General features: G+C 41.1%; 1 protein-coding gene across 1 annotated transcript in view; it reads left to right on the top strand.

The window, feature by feature from the left end:
- LOC133641805 (voltage-dependent calcium channel subunit alpha-2/delta-1-like) overlaps positions 1-23,374 on the top strand; it is a 421,610-nt gene that overhangs the window by 185,422 nt on the left and 212,814 nt on the right. Inside the window, exons 8-9 of the mRNA XM_062035835.1 lie at positions 13,355-13,486; positions 17,233-17,302. Of these exons, the coding sequence (XP_061891819.1) occupies positions 13,355-13,486; positions 17,233-17,302 (202 nt within the window). The remainder of the gene's footprint in view (positions 1-13,354; positions 13,487-17,232; positions 17,303-23,374) is intronic.

The following is a 23,374-nucleotide window of genomic DNA, read 5'->3' as shown; positions in this document are numbered from 1 at the left end:
AGTAAGGACGTTAGACATTAAGTCTATTTTTCCCGTCTGTTACGTCATCAAAACAAAAATTACGGAAATCTACGGTGGCTGAGAAAGGTCACGACAAATGCAAACGCCACAGGACAATGTCATTGAAGACAACACAACAGCTTTGAGTTACAGCACGATTGCAAAAGCCACAAGAAATAAAAACGACACATCACAATAATATTTATATACATAAATACATACATCTGTCAAATGTAAAAATTTTTATCAGATTAATTATATTTTGGAATTTGGAATAATCATGATTAATCACAGGTGATTAATTGCTTGCATGATAACACATTTGTGAATAAAGACCCCGATGTTTGTGCACAAATGCAATTTTGTCAGAATGACATCCAGGAACGTTTTTAAATGTTTTACTTGAATGCATGTCATTTATTTGCACACAAATTTGTACTGTAACTGTTTCGTCTAAAGTTTATTTAGAATAATATTTGCAGCTTAATTTGAGAAAACATGATTGAATAACAATATTTTACAAGACTTGCATACATTTTCTGTGCAACTCAGATTGTAAATGTGATATCAAACAGCATATTGAGATTCCTAAAGCTTATTTATGATATATATGGTGGCCATGTCTTAGTTCTAAAGAATATCTCAGCTCTTTGAACATTTAATGGCTCACTGGCTTCAGTGCGAGTGTTGAGTTATTTCTTTTATTTCTCCCCACTCGAGAGTTGATTCATCTGTTATTAGTTTGTTGGTATAACGGGGTCACACGGAGCTGGATTCACTCTGCAAACACGCCCATGTATCATCACTTAATCATCATGCGGTGATATTTGCACTTTGCAAGGTCCACAATTAATGTGTTTGAATGTCAGCATGCAGAAATGCAAAGTGGCGGAAGGTTACAGCGTCAGGAAGCTGATTTAGGATAGGATAGAAAAAGGATCAACTTAGTTTATCCCACAATGGGGGCAATTACCGGATGTGGACTCAAAAAGTCCACAAAATAAAAAGGTAAAACACATGAAATCAAATAACAAAACAAAAACTGCTGGGGTGGAGAGTAGAAGCACAGGAACAGACTTACCGTATTTTTCGGAGTATAAGTCGCACCGGAGTATAAGTCGCACCTGCCGAAAATGCATAATAAAGAAGGAAAAAAACATATATAAGTCGCACTGGAGTATAAGTCGCATTTTTGGGGGAAATTTATTTGATAAAACCCAACACCAAGAATAAACATTTGAAAGGCAATTTAAAATAAATAAAGAATAGTGAACAACAGGCTGAATAAGTGTACGTTATATGAGGCATACGAACGTGCCTGGTATGTTAACGTAACATATTATGGTAAGAGTCATTCAAATAACTATAACATATAGAACATGCTATACGTTTACCAAACAATCTGTCACTCCTAATCGCTAAATCCCATGAAATCTTATACGTCTAGTCTCTTACGTGAATGAGCTAAATAATATTATTTGATATTTTATGCTAATGTCTTAATAATTTCACACATAAGTCGCTCCTGAGTATAAGTCGCACCCCCGGCCAAACTATGAAAAAAACTGCGACTTATAGTCCGAAAAATACGGTAACAAAGCAACTAAGAGAGCCAACTCCGTCCAAAGCTGCCCACTCCCAATGTCCGGTCCGCGCGGATGAGCCAGAATCCGTCCAGGAAGACTGACTCCCGTGTGGTAGAGAGCAAACACGACCATGGCCAAAAGGCTCCCCGGAGGCAGATCCAAAAGTCCACCAAAAAGCAGTGCAGTCCTGAAGGGTACACTGTAAAAAAAAATCCTATTTTTATGATTAATTTACTCTGAATTTCTACTGTAATTTTTCTTTTAAATAGTTTATAAAACTGTAGAATTGAAGACATTATCTGTAAATAAACAATCCGCCTGTAATTTTAAGTAGTATGCCAGTAATGACAAACTATGTATATTTCTATTTTTTTTACAGAAAAATACCAAATTAATTATACATAGCATTTTCTGTTTTCTTAAATTACTTTCAAATTCTTGTAAAATTGCAGTAATTATCTTTCATTAAATATGTAGCTTGTTATATAAAAGTCTATGTCCATACTAACAATCTAACACAAGGGTGTCAAACTCAAATACAGAGTGGGCCAAAATTTTAAACTGAACAAAGCCGCGGGCCAAGGTTGAACAAATTAATCTTTAACGTCCTCCACGAGCTATCGTCACGTCCGCTTTTCATCCATTCTAACATCGTTCAGACCCAGTTACAAGACATGTGCGGCTTCTGTACGCACACACGAGCGAATGCAACACCTCATCTGGCTCCTCTCAATGTGGAGGAGCAGCGGCTTTACTTTGAGCTCGTCCCGGATGGCAGAGCTTCTCACCTTATCTCTAAGGGAGAGCCCCGCCACCCGGCGGAGGAAACTCATTTTGGCCGCTTGTACCCGTGATCTTGTCCTTTCGGTCATAACCCAAAGCTCATGACCATAGGTGAGGATGGGAACGTAGATCGACCGGTAAATTGAGAGCTTTGCCTTCCGGCTCAGCTCCTTCTTCACCACAACGGATCGATACAGCGTCCGCATTACTGAAGATGCCGCACCGATCCGCCTGTCGATCTCACGATCCACTCTTCCCTCACTCGTGAACAAGACTCAGAGGTACTTGAACTCCTCCACACATGGGGCAGGGTCTCCTCCGCAACCCAGAGATGGCACTCCACCCTTTTCCGGGCGAGAACCATGGATTCGGACTTGGAGGTGCTGATTCTCATCCCAGTCGCTTCACACTCAGCTGCGAACCGATCCAGCGAGAGCTGAAGATCCTGGCCAGATGAAGCCATCAGGACCACATCATCTGCAAAAAGCAGAGACCTAATCCTGAAGCCACCAAACCAGATCCCCTCAACGCCTTGACTGCGCCTAGAAATTCTGTCCATAAAAGTTATGAACAGAATGGGTGACAAAGGGCAGCCTTGGCGGAGTCCAACCCTCACTGGAAACGTGCCCGACTTACTGCCGGCAATGCGGACCAAGCTCTGGCACTGATCATACAGGGAGCGGACCGCCACAATCAGACAGTCCGATACCCCATACTCTCTGAGCACTCCCCACAGGACTTCCCGAGGGACACGGTTGAATGCCTTCTCCAAGTCCACAAAACACATGTAGACTGGTTGGGCAAACTCCCATGCACCCTCAAGGACCCTGCCGAGAGTATAGAGCTGGTCCACAGTTCCACGACCAGGACGAAAACCACACTGTTCCTCCTGAATCCGAGGTTCGACTATCCGGCGTAGCCTCCTCTCCAGCACACCTGAATAGACCTTACCGGGAAGGCTGAGGAGTGTGATCCCACGATAGTTAGAACACACCCTCCGGTTCCCCTTCTTAAAGAGAGGAACCACCACCCCGGTTTGCCAATCCAGAGGTACTGCCCCCGATGTCCACGCGATGCTGCAGAGTCTTGTCAACCAAGACAGCCCCACAGCATCCAGAGCCTTAAGAAACTCCGGGCGGATCTCATCCACCCCCGGGGCCTTGCCACCGAGGGGCTTTTTAACTACCTCAGCAACCTCAGCCCCAGAAATAGGAGAGCCCACCACAGATTCCCCAGGCACTGCTTCCTCATAGGAAGACGTGTTGGTGGGATTGAGGAGGTCTTCGAAGTATTCCCTCCACCGATCCACAACATCCGCAGTCGAGGTTGGTTTACAATGTTTTACTTTAATTTTATGGTTTTCGTTTGGCAGCCGTAGCTACCAGTAGATGACCATTTTTTTACATAATTTTTTTTTACAGTTTACCGGACCAAAAGGCAGAAACCAAATGAAAAAAATAGGGGGACATCAAGAACACAAAAGGAGGACACACAAGAGCACACTGTGAGATGTGATGTGTCAGCATTCACAGAAAAGGGACGGTAGAAATACAAAACCTGACCCGTCTGGCCCCAAGGTTACCAACTCACCTTTTCTACAGACCTCAGACTTAGAAGGAAAGCAGCTGAGAGGTGGAGGCAGCTACGTCTTGTCAGACTTTTTGTTTGGGAAAGTTCAGTGTTTGTTTGTTTGCTTGTCTTTGAACCCCCGCGTGGCTTTGTTATTAAGTTTTTTTTCTTGGTGGGTTCTGTGACTTATCCTGGTTATATTCTGGGCTGGCTGCCACAGTTCCTCACACTCTCAAATATGTTGGGTATTGCTTTCAAGAAATGGTATTCCAGGGTTGTTGGAATCCATCCAAGACTAAAAGTGATCTGCTTGAGATGAAACTATACGAACTACTACTATTGGTGTCTGCAGTTTATACATATATTTGAGAAAATGTAAAAAATGCAATAACATCCTGAAAGTATTTGTGAGATGTTTTGCAATGGCCTGTAAAAGACAGGTTTCTACAAACCCCGTTTCCATATGAGTTGGGAAATTGTGTTAGATGTAAATATAAACGGAATATAATAATTTGCAAATCATTTTCAACCCATATTCAGTTGAATATGCTACAAAGACAACATATTTGATGTTCAAACTGATACATTTTTTTTTTGCAAATAATCATTAACTTTAGAATTTGATGCCAGCAACACGTGACAAAGAAGTTGGGAAAGGTGGCAATAAATACTGATAAAGTTGAGGAATGCTCATCAAACACTTATTTGGAACATCCCACAGGTGAACAGGCAAATTGGGAACAGGTGGGTGCCATGATTGGGTATAAAAGTAGATTCCATGAAATGCTCAGTCATTCACAAACAAGGATGGGGCGAGGGTCACCACTTTGTCAACAAATGCGTGAGCAAATTGTTGAACAGTTTAAGAAAAACCTTTCTCAACCAGCTATTGCAAGGAATTTAGGGATTTCACCATCTACGCTCCGTAATATCATCAAAGGGTTCAGAGAAGCTGGCGAAATCACTGCACGTAAGCAGCTAAGCCCGTGACCTTCGATTCCTCAGGCTGTACTGCATCAACAAGCGACATCAGTGTGTAAAGGATATCACCACATGGGCTCAGGAACACTTCAGAAACCCACTGTCAGTAACTACAGTTGGTCGCTACATCTGTAAGTGCAAGTTAAAACTCTCCTACACAAGGCGAAAACCGTTTATCAACAACACCCAGAAACGCCGTCGGCTTCGCTGGGCCTGAGCTCATCTAAGATGGACTGATACAAAGTGGAAAAGTGTTCTGTGGTCTGACGAGTCCACATTTGAAATTGTTTTTGGAAACTGTGGACGTCGGGTCCTCCGGACCAAAGAGGAAATGAACCCTCCGGATTGTTACAGGCACAAAGTTGAAAAGCCAGCATCTGTGATGGTATGGGGGTGTATTAGTGCCCAAGGCATGGGTAACTTACACATCTGTGAAGGCGCCATTAATTCTTAAAGATACAAACAGGTTTTGGAGCAACATAAGTTGCCGTCCAAGCAACGTTACCATGGACGCCCCTGCTTATTTCAGCAAGACAATGCCAAGCCACGTGTTACATCAACGTGGCTTCATAGGAAAAGAGTGTGGGTACTAGACTGGCCTGCCTGTAGTCCAGACCTGTCTCCCATTGAAAATGTGTGGCGCATTAAATACCACAACGAAGACCCCCGGACTTTTGAACAACTTAAGCTGTACATCAAGCAAGAATGGGAAATAATTCCACCTGAGAAGCTTCAAAAATGTGTCTCCTCAGTTCCCAAACGTTTACTGAGTGTTGTTAAAAGGAAAGGCCATGTAACACAGTGGTGAACATGCCCTTTCCCAACTACTTTGGCACGTGTTGCAGCCATGAAATTCTAAATTAATTATTATTTGCAAAAAAAAAATTACGTTTATGAGTTTGAACATCAAATATCTTGTCTTTGTAGTGCATTCAACTGAATATGGGTTGAAAAGGATTTGCAAATCATTGTATTCTGTTTATATTTACATCTAACACAATTCCCCAACTCATATACTAATACCGGTATACTGTACAACCATACAAATATACTTTTGCAAGAGTGTTCGCTGAAATTCTCTGCAATATGTTTTTCATGATTGTGTACAAGTGCACTGCAACCCAATAGTAGCAAACAGGCACGAAAAGAGCCATTGAGTGGAAGTTCTTGTATTCAGTTGTGCTACCAACTCATCACATTCATACACATTCAAAGCAATGCAGGGAATTCCTCAGTGTCTTTGGTATAATGGCGGACTTGAAGATGCTGTGCATACCGTGAGGCAGAGGGGGCCCTATAGTGGTATTCCATCTCCTTTATTTCCCTTTGGAATGTTCCACTGAATAATGTAAATGCATAATGTGAGCAAACACAAACAGGGCCTGTACACGCGTGTCTTAATTACAAAATAAATAAATAAACATATCCACTCTTTAGCAATGGAGGCTTCTTTAACTTCGTGCCTTTCAAGGCATGCATGCAAATGAGACGTGTTTGCACATCAATAAGCACGTCGCGATCAATACTGGGGCTGGGCGATATGGCCTTTTATTAATATGTGGATATTTGTAGGCCATGTCACGATACACCAAATATACCTGGATATTTTGCCTTAGCCTTGAATGAACACTTGATGCATACAATCACAGCAGTATGATGATTCTATGTGTCCACATTAAAACATTCTTCTTCATACTGCATTAATATATGCTACTTTTAAACTTTCATGCAGAGAGGGAAATCACAACTAAAAGTGTATTTATTAAACAGTTATTAAGCAGTGGCACAAACATTCATGTCATTTCCCAGAGGTGGGACCAAGTCATTGCTTTGCAAGTCACAAGTAAGTCTCAAGTCTTTGCCCTCAAGTCTCGAGTCAAGTCCCGAGTCAAGACAGGCAAGTCCCGAGTCAGGTCCAAAGTCAAGACTGGAAAGTCTCAAGTCAAGTCACAAGTCCTGCATTTTGAGTTTCGAGTCCTTTCAAGTCCTTTTAACCACAGACTAATATTTTTACACAGATTGTGTATGCTTTTAAAACGCTGTATATATTTATTAAAACAAGTGCATTCGAAATTGCAAGAAAAAAAATAGTGCTGACATTGCAATTCATAACAGCACTATTAACAGTAATTTTAATAGTTTAAACAATTTTAAACATTTAACTCATTCCTTTCCAGAATAAACACATTTGCAAAAACAAACATTAACATACTATTGGTTGTATTTTATGAAAATAATATTACCACAGAGTTGAGAAGGAGCAAAGATCTTCAATATTTGTATGTGCAAATCACAAAGAAATCTTCTGGGGGAGGATGACGCCCCTACAGGGGTTTGGTTTACAAACTTTCAGCCCCACCTAAAACAAAATTCACCAGCCGCCACTGATTAGGATGCATTCTCATTTTAGGCAAAATATAAGACAATACTTTCTTAACAGTATAATTGTAACCAGGAATAAGTCTTCAAGTAACAATATTCAAATACTAACATTGTTGGGTAAAACAGCATTTGGTTTTATTCTGAATGTAGTGAAACAAATTGGTGGTTTTAGCTGATATAAAGACTTTCAGGTGTTTATATATGTTTAAGTATTTGGCAGACGCTTTTATCCAAAGCGACATACATAAAAAATACATACATAACAATCACTGTAAACATTATCATTTAAGGGAAGAATGTAATACAAAATATCAATACAAAGTGTCAAGACAGAATAAACTCTCTGCTGCTGCAGCAACAGAGATACAGTCTATAGGTCCCTAGGATATATAGATATCTAATGTATTCATACATTGTTTATGTAGGATATACGCATGTATATATAACCTAATCATATTGTTTCTTCAATTTAAAAATAGCTTACCGTTTTTTCCCCCTTCTCTGGGATTATATTCCCAGTTTTGATCTCGGACGTCTGGTCACTTATAGCGTATAAGAATATTATATTACTGTTAAGCAAACTATGAATAATAAAACTTGCCAAAACATGTGTCCTTTATCATAGCTACACGTATGACAAAAAACCGTGTGAAAATCAGTGGTATTCAGTGAGGTAAAATGAATTAAATGCGCTGACAGTTCATTGCTCCTGACAAATGAATTGCACTAGTGGAGCGGATCACCACTCCAAGATGGCGGCCCCGCGTCTCGTCTGCGCCAGTAGGCAGTAGCGCTCCATGCTGCGTACCCTTATAAGATGTCTATGGTTATAACGTTAGCAGTGAGTTTACAGCCTCACTGATTTAACTACACAGCAAATAAAAGTCATGTTACTTAGCCAATAAACGTTATCTTACATTCAAAACTTACCCTTCTTTGGGCAACTTCAAATGTCGAACGAAGTTGGAAGTTGTTGCGTCTCCGTCTGTAATATTCCAACTGCGTGATTTGCTTACGCAATTCGTTTTTTGTTGACCAAGTCGTAGTTTTTATACCCGAACGAAACCAACTTTGGCATAATTGTTTCTCTCTGCCGCATTGTTTGACAACTCTTGTTCGGTGGTTGTCCTGAAATTTGATTGGCTGAATGCTGTGTGATGAAAACAACGTATAACTAATTTGATTGGCTGTTGTACTGACAGCACACCAGCTGACAGGCAGCACACACGCTGATAGACAGACAGACACGTACAAAATGAAAGATACGGAGCACTCCCAAATAACTTTTTAAGCTTTGGGTTTTGGGGAAAGTAGCAAGTCATGTCAAGTCAAAAGGCTCAAGTCCAAGTGAATTCACAAGTCATTGATGTTAAAGTCTAAGTCGAGTTGCAAGTCTCTTTACATTTTGTCAAGTCGAGTCTAAAGTCATCAAATTCATGACTCGAGTCTGACTCGAGTCCAAGTCATGTGACTCGAGTCCACACCTCTGTCATTTCCTAAAACAGAAAGTGCAAGATTGTCAGAGACATTTTAAAACAAGCTATTAGTGCACTTTTGTGCATGATGTCACTAAGATGACATATCAAAACAACACTAAACTAAAGTGCACTTTTTGTACAGAACGCCACTACAATAGTTAAAAACAAATAAAGTGCACTTTTGTGCATGATGTCACACAAGATATTTCAATAAGTGTCAAATAAAAATGCACATAGGAAATCAAATAGTGTATGTCCTTCACTATGTGGTAGGTTCCTGCGGACGTTATCTCCTTCTGTTGTTGACTATTTGTTTCATACGGTGTTGATGTGGAAATGGTTGCTTCTGCATTTTGTGGGTGTGGCACCGGCCGGAGATGTTGACATGCGGAGTTTCAAGCACTCTTCATTCTCTAGCGCAGGCCTGGGCAATTATTTTGACTCGGGGGGCCAAATTTAGAGAAAAAAATGTGTCTGGGGGGCCAGTATTATGTTTAGGAACACTAATACAAAACCTCCACTAACCACGTTAAACCCAGATTCCGAACTAACAAAGGTCTTAACTCATTCTCTTTCTATGCCACATCAATGTGGAATGCGCTCCCAACAGGTATAAAAGAAAGGGCATCTCTATCCTCCTTCAAAACCGCAATAAAAGTTCACCTCCAGGCAGCTACAACCCTAAACTAACACCCTCCCCGGATTGCTAATAATCAAATGTAAACAATCAAATGCAGATACTTTTTCTTTTTCTTATGCCTTCTGATCTCTCTCTCTCTCTCTCTCTCTCTCTCTCTCTCTCTCTCTCTCTCTCTCTTTGTCCACTACTTGATGTCCATACCAAACCCCCCCCCCCCCACACCCCTGATTGTAAATAATGTAAATAATTCAATGTGATTATCTTGTATGATGACTGTATTATGATGATAGTATATATGATAGTATATATCTGTATCATGAATCAATTTAAGTGGACCCCGACTTAAACAAGTTGAAAAACTTATTCGGGTGTTACCATTTAGTGGTCAATTGTACGGAATATGTACTTCACTGTGCAACCTACTAATAAAAGTCTCAATCAATCAAAACTCACAATAATGTCTGATTGAATGCTAAAAACGTTATGACAGACCGCCTTAAAAATGGAATGGAATTTCACATTTTTTTTTACTGAATGAGACACCCAGAATGTACATGGAAATAAAGAATGTGAGATTTACAATATTAACTATGAACGATAAAACACTGAATATTGACAAAATATGAACGTCAGACCCCCGCTCCATCCACATATACAAACACAGCAAAATATGATTGCCAAGGGTAAAAAAAAAAAAACAACACCTACTATCTGATATATGTGATATATCACTAAGCTGTAGAACTTTGTTGTAAAAATCTCCTTCCGCATCTGTCCCTGACACCCACATTTCAGGCTCTGGAAACACTCTGTGGAAACGCTCCCCTCCCACACTGCTTGGTGCCTCGTCTGAGCTGCTGTGACTTAAATTACCACAGTAACTAATTAGATTACCATAGTAACTAGTATATCATGCAAAAGTGCAGATTCCAACCATTGAAAGACTTAGTATAGTTCAAGACTTACAGTCATTAGAAAACATCACTGCACATCATAATGGCAGTTACACTTTCCAGCTTAAAGATCTAAAAAAATGATTTGGGAATGTCCGGCGGGACAGATTGAAAAGCTTAACGGGCCGCATGTGGCCCCCGGGCCTTAATTTGCCCATGGTCTGCTCTAGCGGGTGACTTTTCAAATGATGCTACTAATTAGCAGTAATGCTACTTTTTGTAGCAACGCTTTTGCCGCATACTTGACATATTACGGTTGTCTGTTCGACATCTTCCCGCTTGAAGCCAAACCACCGCCAGCCCCTGCTGTTTCTCTTGTGAATTAATTATTCTTCCTTTATTTGTTACCAGATTTGCACCTTCTTTCTCTCGTATTACCACTCGCACCGCACCGCTAGCACTACAGCTAATGTTACCGTGCCGCTACCTCTCTGCTCGGGCGAGGGCGTGTGACGCTGCACGCGTGACAGTATGTGACGTATGTAAGAAGGTGCGCTTGTTTCATGTCTCTGTGAGAAGGAGAGACAAGAAAAGCCTGTAGTAAAAGCAAGTGCGTGAGAACATATACTCCAATATCACGATATAGTCATTTTCTATATCGCACAGAGACAAACCTGCGATATATCGAGTATATTCCATATATATCGCCCAGCCCTACCGGGGAGCGACCTATTTCACATGCGTACACTTACCCAGGCACGTGTGGACGTTTTAAACGAATGCGCGCGCACAGAAATTAATTAGGAGAGCACAGGCCAATTAAAAAACAACAACTTGAGCATTCTTTTGAACAGACTTGGAATCGGTTGTATGCAATCTTGTGACAGTACTATGGAGAAGGAGACGGCACTGCGACAGGGGCGTCGACAGTTTGAGACATGCTTATCAAACACAAGGAGGCGGAGTGTGTAATTAATCCAAATACAAACGTAGGTATGGCGTGACTATGCGTTGTGTCACCAGGAGTTGTTGAAGGTGCGTGTTGAGCGGGAGGCGGACGTCCAGGGAGGGCAAGGCAAGCTTGGAGGTCCGTGGGCGAGCGAGAGGTCCGACGCAGGAGCGAGGCGTCAAGGTCCGTGTCCAGGCGCGAGGTCGAGATCCAGGGAGGCAGCAGGGAGTCCAGAGGGGATCCAGGGAGACAAGGCACACAACTCGAAACCAGGAAATGGGGGAACGCTGCGGGATGACGACACAGGACACGAGGCGATGAGCAGGGGGAAACACAGAGAGAGCGAATGCACATGGAGAGAGCTAAAGACGTGTAGGCTTACCGTACTGAGACAGGTAGCTACGTTCTGGCACTGGAACGCAGGACGCTCTGGCTTAGGAAGGGAATGGAGTCCTCATTAGCGTCAGGTGTGTTGAAACAAACCTTGTGAGACTACCGTATACAATCGCCACTGTTTTGGTTTGGTACGGTAATATGCAGCTTACCTCCTTTTAGGGTTGTACGGTATACCAGTACTGGTATAGTGTCGCGGTACTAAATGTTTTGAAAATTGTTTTGAAAAGCACCGGTTCCCGGGCACGGCGGCGCGTCGGCGCTTCGTCGCGTCGTGACATTGCTGGTTTTACCAGCAGAGGAGCATGTTCGGCAGCGCACACACACAGAGTACTTACAAGCAGACACAGTGTGTAGACAGAAAAGGGAGAACGGATGCATTTTGGCCTAAAAAGTAAAGATAAAGGTGAAGTTATAACACTGAAACGCCCTCAGGAAGAGATGCTTTAAGACATGCCTAGCGAGTGAGCGGCGAACGTCCATCCGCAGTCGGCAGTGTTTTAGCTACTTCTGAATCACTAATCCTCGCCTCCATGGCGACAAATAAAGTACGTTTCTTGCAAGTGGGGGACAAGAAATATCTAAACATGCTTCACTACACACCGTAGCTCACTGCCGTCACAATGTAAACAAACGCCATGGGTGGATCTACACCTGACATCCACTGTAATGATACCAAGTACAGGAGCGTATTTAGTCGATACTACTATAATTACAATTCATATTATGTTTGTCAACTCAGGAAATACGTCTCTGGACACATGAGGACTTTGAATATGACCAATGTATGATCCTGTAACTACTTGGTATCAGATCGATACCTAAATGTGTGGTATCATCCAAAACTAATGTAAAGTATCAAACAACAGAAGAATGAGTGATTATTACATTTTAACAGAAGTGTAGATAGAACATGTTAAGACAGAAAATAAGCAGATATTAACAGTAAATGAACAAGTAGATTAATAATAATTTTTTACAGCTTGTCCCTCATAATGTGTACAAAATAATAGTGTATAAATGACACAATATGTTACTGTATACGTCAGCAGACTAATTGGAGTCTTTGTTTGTTTACTTACTACTAAAAGACAAGTCGGTTTTTTTTGTTAAAATAAAGCCAATAATGCAATTTTTTTGTGGTCCCCCTTATTTAGAAAAGTACAGAAAAGTATTGAAATACATTTTGGTACCGGTACCGGTACTAAAATATTGGTATCGGGACAACCCTAGCCCCTTTACTACCAAATAATGGCAATCGAATTTAAGCATGTTTTTTGCGTGTCTGTAAAGGCAGAATTTTTCTTCAACTTCTTACATTGCTTACTGTGCATCAAACCTGAAGAAGAGTCATGTGTACCTTCAGCAAGGCGTTTGAATAATGAAGAACATTGCAAGGGCTAAAAGAAGTGTGGAGTGAGAAGCTGATCCAGTTAGGGGTGGCGAGCGTTGCGTCCCCATCCATCATGGCGAGTCTTGGGTGGCTGTCAAAGTGCTGTGTCATTGCATCCATAATGCCTGTTGCCTCTCACCACACACACCATCAATCACGCGTGCTCGCACGGAAGTGATCAGGTCTTTCAAAGTAAAAGTGAACAGGTCCATTTTTGCAAAGGCATCACAATGCGAACACGTTTGTTTTTTTTCTGCAAGTCTTTCAACGGAGCGTTTTGCTTGTGTTTGTCTGCCTGACATTTTAGCTACCATTGTGCTGAACGAGCTAAACTGGACCGAGGCGCTGGAGGATGTGTTCAAAAGAAACAGAGAGGATGACCCCACGCTTCTCTGGCAGGTGTTTGGCAGTGCGACCGGTCTGGCTCGCTATTATCCAGGTGAGCATGAAAGAAATATCAAATATCAAAAGGTGGGTACTATTTTTAGCATGTTCAGCAAGGATGGATATATATATATATATATATATATATATATATATATATATATATATATATATATATATATATATATATATATATATATATGTATATATATATATATATATATATATATATATATATATATATATATATATATATATATATATATATATATATATATCCATCCATCCATCCATCTTCCTCCGCTTATCCGAGGTCGGGTCGCGGGGGCAGCAGCCTAAGCAGGGAAGCCCAGACTTCCCTCTCCCCAGCCACTTCGTCCAGCTCTTCCCGGGGGATCCTGAGGCGTTCCCAGGCCAGCCGGGGGACATAGTCTTCCCAACGTGTCCTGGGTCTTCCCCGTGGCCTCCTACCGGTCGGACGTGCCCTGAACACCTCCCTAGGGAGGCCTTCGGGTGGCATCCTGACCAGATGCCCGAAACACCTCATCTGGCTCCTCTCCATGTGGAGGAGCAGCGGCTTTACTTTGAGCTCCTCCCGGATGGCAGAGCTTCTCACCCTATCTCTAAGGGAGGGCCCCGCTACCCGGCAGAGGAAACTAATTTGGGCCGCTTGTACCCGTGATCTTGTCCTTTCGGTCATAACCCAAAGCTCATGACCATAGGTGAGGATGGGAACGTAGATCGACCGGTAAATTGAGAGCTTTGCCTTCCGGCTCATCTTCTTCTTTACCACAACGGATCGATACAGCGTCCGCATTACTGAAGACGCCGCACCGATCCGCCTGTCGATCTCACAATCCACTCTTCCCTCAATGGTGAACAAGACTCCGAGGTACTTAAACTCCTCCACTTGGGGCAGGGTCTCCTCCCCAACCCGGAGATGGCACTCCACCTTTTTCCGGGCGAGAACCATGGACTCGGACTTGGAGGTGCTGATTCTCATCCCAGTCGCGTCACACTCAGCTGAGAACTAATCCAGTGAGAGCTGAAGATCCTGGCCAGATGAAGCCATCAGGACCACATCATCTGCAAAAAGCGGAGACCTAATCCTGCAGCCACCAAACCGGATCCCCAACGCCTTGACTGGGCCTAGAAATGTTGTCCATAAAAGTTATGAACAGAATCGTGACTAAGGGCAGCCCTGGCGGAGTCCAACCCTCACTGGAAACGTGTCCGACTTACTGCCGGCAATGCGGACCAAGCTCTGACACTGATCGTACAGGGAGCGGACCGCCACAATCAGACAGTCCGATACCCCATACTCTCTGAGCACTCCCCACAGGACTACCGAGGGACACGGTCGAATGCCTTTTCCAAGTCCACAAAGCACATGTAGACTGGTTGGGCAAACTCCCATGCACCCTCAAGGACTCTGCCGAGAGTATAGAGCTGGTCCACAGTTCCACGATCAGGATGAAAACCGCACTGTTCCTCCTGAATCCGAGGTTCGACTATCCGGCGTAGCCTCCTCTCCAGTACACCTGAATAGACCTTACCGGGAAGGCTGAGGAGTTTGATCCCACGATAGTTAGAACACACCCTCCGGTTTCCCTTCTTAAAGAGAGGAACCACCACCCCGGTCTGCCAATCCAGAGGTACCGGAGTTGCAATGTTGCAGAGTCTTGTCAACCAAGACAGCCCCACAGCATCCAGAGCCTTAAGGAATTCCGGGCGGATCTCATCCACCCCCGGGGCCTTGCCACGGAGGAGCTTTTTAACTACCTCAGCAACCTCAGCCCCAGAAATAGGAGAGCCCACCACAGATTCCCCAGGAACTGCTTCCTCATAGGAAGACGTGTTGGTGGGATTAAGGAGGTCTTAGAAGTATTCCCTCCACCGATCCACAACATCCGCAGTCGAGGTCAGCAGAACACCATCCTCACCATACACGGTGTTGACAGTGCAATGCTTCCCCTTCATGAGGCAGCGGATGGTGGTCCAGAATCGCTTCGAAGCCATCCAGAAGTCGTTTTCCAAGGCTTCTCCGAACTCCTCCCATGTCCGAGTTTTTGCCTTCGCGACCGCTGTAGCCGCACACCGCTTGGCCTGCCGGTATCTGTCCGCTGCCTACGGAGTCCTATGAGCCAAAAGAACCCGATAGGACTCCTTCTTCAGCTTGATGGCATCCCTCACTGCCGGTGTCCACCAGCGGGTTCTAGCATTACCGCCACGACAGGCACCAACTACCTTGCGGCCACAGCTCCGATCAGCCGCCTCGACAATAGAGTTGCGGAACATGGTCCACTCAATCAATCAATCAATGTTTATTTATATAGCCCTAAATCACAAGTGTCTCAAAGGGCTGTACAAGCCACAACGACATCCTCGGTACAGAGCCCACATACGGGCAAGGAAAAACTCACCCCAGTGGGACGTCGGTGAATGACTATGAGAAACCTTGGAGAGGACCGCATATGTGGGTAACCCCCCCCCCTCTAGGGGAGACCGAAAGCAATGGATGTCGAGTGGGTCTGACATAACATTGTGAAAGTCCAGTCCACAGTGGATCCAACACATCAGCGGGAGTCCAGTCCACAGCGGGGCCAACAGGAAACCATCCCGAGCGGAGACGGGTCAGCAGCGCAGAGATGTCCCCAACCGATGCACAGGCTAGTGGTCCACCCGGGGTCCCGACTCTGGACAGCCAGCACTTCATCCATGGCCACCGGACCTATGCAACTCCCCCTCGCAAGGGACAGGGGAGAAGAGGAGAGAAGAAAAGAAACGGCAGATCAACTGGTCTAAAAAAAGGGGGGTCTATTTAAAGGCTAGATTATACAAATGAGTTTTAAGATGGGACTTAAATGCTTCTACTGAGGTAGCATGTCTAACTGTTACCGGGAGGGCATTCCAGAGTACTGGAGCCCGAATAGAAAACGCTCTATAGCCCGCAGACTTTTTTTTGGCTCTGGGAATCACTAATAAGCCGGAGTTCTTTGAACGCAGATTTCTTGTCGGGACATATGGTACAATACAATCGGCGAGATAGGCTGGAGCTAAACCGTGTAGTATTTTATACGTAAGTAGTAACTCAATAACTTTATACGTAAGTAGTAACTCAATGTCCAGAACCCAAACTCAGAGGTGCATAAACAGGAACTAAAGGAGTCCAAAACTAACAGAAAACACAAGTGACTCGAAAAACTTAAACAGACTATGATCCGGGCAGCGGATGGTAACAAATACAGTCAATACTTTTGCATAATTTTCACATAACTGTGCACAGAAGCTTACCAGAAAATCACAATTCCTTGCTGTGATTTCAGAAGATTGCACAAGGCAAACCTTCTGTCATCTCTGCTCAAGCCGCAGAGTGTTTTCAATTCATGAGGCCTCACCCAAAGAGCTTTACGTGCAATATTCAGGAATCAGCCCTGGATCCGACCTGTCTTTTGCTAAACACTTAGCATGCATGAAGAGCGGTCACATCTCCTGCCTGCTCTGCTTTCTGTCCTCACTGACAACATAGAAACTCATTTCCAAGAAATTAAATTCCGCCAGCATCTGTCCGTTACTCCCACAAATTATATTTGCGATGGTATGAAAAGAAATGTTAAGTGTTTTTGTAGCAATCAATCCAACATGTGTATGATATCAGCCCGATCTTCTTGTTTTGGTCCGTGCTGAGGTGACACTGGAAGATGTGTAGTGAAGGAAATAGCAATTAAGTGGTTCATTGTCTAGCCTGTGTGAGAAAGTTGTAATCATCACACTTTTCTCCCTTTCCCTCCTTCTCTAAAGCGTCTCCCTGGATGGATGCTCGCAAGACTCCCAGCAAAATTGACCTGTACGATGTACGCAGGAGACCTTGGTAAGACGTGCAGACACATCACTACTTTCTACCAGGAAACAGCTCATTTGAATATTTAGGGTTCTGCGTGTTGCTTCGTATGCGCAGGCGATGATTTTATACAGACACAACACCCGATACCAATATTGTATTATATCATGTGTTTTGTGAGAGTCCAGTCCATAGTGGATCTAACATAATAGTGTGAGAGTCCAGTCCATAGTGGATGTAACATAATAGTGTGAGAGTCCAGTCCATAGTGGATCTAACATAATAGTGAGAGTCCAGTCCATAGTGGATCTAACATACCGTAATTTCCGGACTATAAGCCGCTACTTTTCCCCCTCGTTCTGGTCCCTGCGGCTTATACAAGGGTGCGGCTTATTTACGGCCTGTTCTTCTCCGACACCGACGAAGAGGATTTCGGTGGTTTTAGTACGCAGGAGGAAGACGATGACACAATGATTAAAGACAGACTTTTCATATATCGGTAGGCTGGTTATTTTGATAACGTACAGGCGAGCACTTTGTATTACTTTGCACCGTTGTATTATTTGTACTCTGCACGAATGCTGTTCGCCATGTCAAAGATGTGAAAGTTTGATTGAATGATTGAAAGATTTATTGTTAATAAATGGGACGCTTTGCGTTCCCAAACAGTCATCTCTGTCCCGACAATCCCCTCCGTGGTAGCAGGAAACCCTATGTACTACGGTAATTACACATCAAAACCCTGCGGCTTATAGTCGGGTGCGGCTTATATATGGAGCACTCTGTATTTCCCCCTAAATTTAGCTGGTGCGGCTTATAGTCAGGTGCGGCTTATAGTCCGGAAATTACGGTAATAGTGTGAGAGTCCAGTCCATAGTGGATCTAACATAATAGTGTGAGAGTCCAGTCCATAGTGGATCTAACATAATAGTGTGAGAGTCCAGTCCATAGTGGATCTAACATAATAGTGTGAGAGTCCAGTCCATATTGGATCTAACATAATAGTGTGAGAGTCCAGTCCATAGTGGATCTAACATAATTGTGTGAGAGTCCAGTCCATAGTGGATCTAACATAATAGTGGGAGTCCAGTCCATAGTGGATCTAACATAATAGTGTGAGAGTCCAGCCCATAGTGGATATAACGTAATAGTGAGAGTCCAGTCCATAGTGGATCTAACATAATAGTGTGAGAGTCCAGTCCATAGTGGATATAACGTAATAGTGAGAGTCCAGTCCATAGTGGATTTAACATAGTAATGTGAGAGTCCAGTCCATAGTGGATCTAACATAATAGTATGAGAGTCCAGTCCATAGTGGATCTAACATAATAGTATGAGAGTCCAGTCCATAGTGGATCTAACATAATAGTATGAGAGTCCAGTCCATAGTGGATCTAACATAATAGTGTGAGAGTCCAGTCCATAGTGGATATAACGTAATAGTGAGAGTCCAGTCCATAGTGGATCTAACATAGTAATGTGAGAGTCCAGTCCATAGTGGATCTAACATAATAGTATGAGAGTCCAGTCCATAGTGGATCTAACATAATAGTGTGAGAGTCCAGTCCATAGTGGATCTAACATAATAGTATGAGAGTCCAGTCCATAGTGGATCTAACATAATAGTGTGAGAGTCCAGTCCATAGTGGATCTAACATAATAGTGTGAGAGTCCAGTCCATAGTGGATCTAACATAATAGTGTGAGAGTCCAGTCCATAGTGCATCTAACATAATTGTGTGAGAGTCCAGTCCATAGTGGATCTAACATAATAGTGTGAGAGTCCAGTCCATAGTGCATCTAACATAATTGTGTGAGAGTCCAGTCCATAGTGGATCTAACATAATAGTGTGAGAGTCCAGCCCATAGTGGATCTAGCATAATTGTGTGAGAGTCCAGTCCATAGTGGATCTAACATAATAGTGGGAGTCCAGTCCATAGTGGATCTAACATAATAGTGTGAGAGTCCAGCCCATAGTGGATATAACGTAATAGTGAGAGTCCAGTCCATAGTGGATCTAACATAGTAGTGTGAGAGTCCAGTCCATAGTGGATCTAACATAATAGTGTGAGAGTCCAGTCCATAGTGGATCTAACATAGTAGTGAGAGTCCAGTCCATAGTGGATATAACATAATAGTGTGAGAGTCCAGTCCATAGTGGATCTAACATAATAGTGAGAGTCCAGTCCATAGTGCATTTAACATAACATTTAACATAATAGTGTGAGAGTCCAGTCCATAGTGGATCCAACATAATAGTGAGAGTCCAGTCCATAATGGATTTAAGATAATAGTGAGAGTCCAGTCCATAGTGGATCTAACATAATAGTGTGATAGTCCAGTCCATAGTGGATCTTACATAATAGTGAGATTCCAGTCTATAGTGAATCTAACATAGTAGTGTGAGAGTCCAGTCCATAGTGGATCTAACATTATAGTGAGAGTCCAGTCCATAGTGGATCTAACATTATAGTGAGAGTCCAGTCCATAGTGGATTTAACATAATAGTGAGAGTCCAGTCCATAGTGGATCAAACATTATAGTGAGAGTCCAGTCCATAGTGGATTTAACATAATAGTGAGAGTCCAGTCCATAGTGGATGTAACATAATAGTGAGAGTCTAGTCCATAGTGGATCTAACATAGTTTTTTTTGTGATTTTTGATACTTTTCTAAATAAAGGGAACCACAAAAAATGTCATTATTGGTTTTATTTCAACAAAAAATCTTAGGGTACATGAAACATATGTTTATTATTGCAATGTAGTCCTTCAAAAAAATAGTGAACATACTAGACAACTTGTCTTTTAGTAGTAAGTAAACAAACAAAGACTCCTAATTTGTCTGCAGTAACATATTGTTGCATTTCTCATTTTATTATTTTGTCAACGTTATGAGGGACAAACTGTAAAAATGGACCATTCATCTATTTGTTAATTTACTGTTAATATCTGCTTATTTTCTGTTTTAACATGTTCTATCTACACTTCTGTTAAAATGAAATAATCACTTATTCTTCTCTTCTTTGATACTTTACATTAGTTTGGATGATACCACAAATTTAGGTATCAATCCGATACCAAGTAGTTACAGGATCATACATTGGTTATATTCAAAGTCCTCATGTGTCCAGGGATGTATTTACTGAGTTTATAATCAGAATATAAATTTAAAAAAAAAAAGCTTTTGTGACGATAAAACATATCAATGTAATCATAATTGTATTGACTAGATACACTCTTGTACTTGGTATCATTACAGTGGATGCCAGGTGTAGATCCACCCATGGCATTTGTTTACATTGTGACACCGGTGAGCTATTGTATCCTCCTACGGTGTGTAGTGAAGCATGTTTAGCTATTCCTCGTCCTCCAGTGATAATGTTAATGTAAGAAACTTACTTTATTTGTCCCCATGGAGGCCAGGATTAGTGATTTAGAAGTAGCTAAAACACTGCGGATGGATGTTAGCCGCTAGCTGGTTAGCCATGTCTTAAAGAACCTCTTCCTGAGGGTGTTTCAGTGTTATAACTTCACCTTTATCTTTACTTTTTACACCAAAATGCGTCCATTCTCCCTTTTCTGTCTACACGCTGTGTCTGCTTGTAAGTACTCTGTGTGTGTGCGCTGCCGAACATGCTCGTCTGCTTGTAAGACCAGCAATGTCATGACTTGACGACAATGGGAGGGCGGGGGGTTGGGGGACTGAAACTAATCAATTGATATATCTCCTATATGAAAAATATACACCAGTAAAACATTTTTATAAAATAACTGACAGCAGCAGACACCAAAACTAATCAATGAAATCGTTTTTAAAACAGCCCCTCAGCTGTAAAATTATATAATAACACTCAGTGTTGAACCTCTCCTTTCTCACATTCATTTCTGCGTAACTGTGCCAGTTTGTACATAGATTTCAAACGTGCTAAATATAGAATAGAATACAATAGAATAGAATAGAAAATAATGTATTGATCCCTGGGGGAAATTGAGCACCACAGTTCGCTCACAATAGACAATAAACACTTAGGTATTATTTACATGTGAATAATATAAATAATGTCTATTATACAGCATTATTCACATGTGAATAACATAAATACTGTTTATTATACAGCATTATTTACATGTGAATAATATAAATACAGTCTATTATACAGCATTATTCACATGTGACTAACATAAAAAAGGTCTATTATACAGCATTATTCACATGTGAACAACATAAATACAGTCTATTATACAGCATTATTCACATGTGAATAACATAAATACAGTCTATTATACAGCATTATTCGCATGTGAATAATATAATTGCAGTCTATTATACAGCATTATTCACATGTGAATAATCTAAATACAGTCTATTATACAGCATTATTCACATGTGAATAATATAAATACAGTCTATTATACAGCATTATTCACATGTGAATAATCTAAATACAGTCTATTATACAACATTATTCACATGTGAATAATATAAATACAGTCTATTATACAGCATTATTCACATGTGAATACCATGAATACAGTCTATTATACAGCAATATTCACATGTGAATAACATAAATACAGTCTATTATACAGCATTATTCACATGTGACTAACATAAAAACGGTCTATTATACAGCATTATTCACATGTGAATAACATAAATACAGTCTATTATACAGCATTATTCACATGTGAATAACATAAATACAGTCTATTATACAGCATTATTCGCATGTGAATAATATAATTGCAGTCTATTATACAGCATTATTCACATGTGAATAATCTAAATACAGTCTATTATACAGCATTATTCACATGTGAATAATATAAATACAGTCTATTATACAGCATTATTCACATGTGAATACCATGAATACAGTCTATTATACAGCAATATTCACATGTGAATAACATAAATACAGTCTATTATACAGCATTATTCACATGTGAATAATATAAATACAGTCTATCATACAGCATTATTCACATGTGACTAACATAAAAACGGTCTATTATACAGCATTATTCACATGTGAATAACATAAATACAGTCTATTATACAGCATTATTCGCATGTGAATAATATAATTGCAGTCTATTATACAGCATTATTCACATGTGAATAATCTAAATACAGTCTATTATACAGCATTATTCACATGTGAATAATATAAATACAGTCTATTATACAGCATTATTTACATGTGAATACCATGAATACAGTCTATTATACAGCAATATTCACATGTGAATAACATAAATACAGTCTATTATACAGCATTATTCACATGTGAATAATATAAATACAGTCTATTATACAGCATTATTCACATGTGAATAATATAAATACAGTCTATTATACAGCATTATTCACATGTGACTAACATAAAAACGGACTATTATACAGCATTATTCACATGTGAATAACATAAATACAGTCTATTATACAGCATTATTCACATGTGAATAACATAAATACAGTCTATTATACAGCATTATTCGCATGTGAATAATATAATTGCAGTCTATTATACAGCATTATTCACATGTGAATAATCTAAATACAGTCTATTATACAGCATTATTCACATGTGAATAATATAAATACAGTCTATTATACAGCATTATTCACATGTGAATACCATGAATACAGTCTATTATACAGCAATATTCACATGTGAATAACATAAATACAGTCTATTATACAGCATTATTCACATGTGAATAATATAAATACAGTCTATCATACATAATTATTCACATGTGAATAATATAAATACAGTCTATTATACATAATTATTCACATGTGAATAATATAAATACAGTCTATTCTACATTTAAGTACAGTTAAAAAGGAACATATGCATTATACAGTCTGATTGCTGTCGGTATGAAGGAGGCAAAACAGTGGCCGCGGAACAGTTTCGTTCTTGATAAATCACACCGCATTATAAGGTGCATTAAAGGAGTCATATTATGATTTTTTTCTAAATGTTAAATATTTCCTTGAGGTCTACATAACACGTGACGGTGGTTCTTTGCTCAAAATGTTTGCATACATTATGTTATGCATAGTCGCTTCAGGATGCGCCGTTTTGTGG

The sequence above is a fragment of the Entelurus aequoreus genome, linkage group LG24 (assembly GCF_033978785.1).
Source record: "Entelurus aequoreus isolate RoL-2023_Sb linkage group LG24, RoL_Eaeq_v1.1, whole genome shotgun sequence".
Classification (NCBI taxonomy): domain Eukaryota; kingdom Metazoa; phylum Chordata; class Actinopteri; order Syngnathiformes; family Syngnathidae; genus Entelurus; species Entelurus aequoreus.
This window is presented reverse-complemented; position numbering and strand designations above follow the sequence as displayed.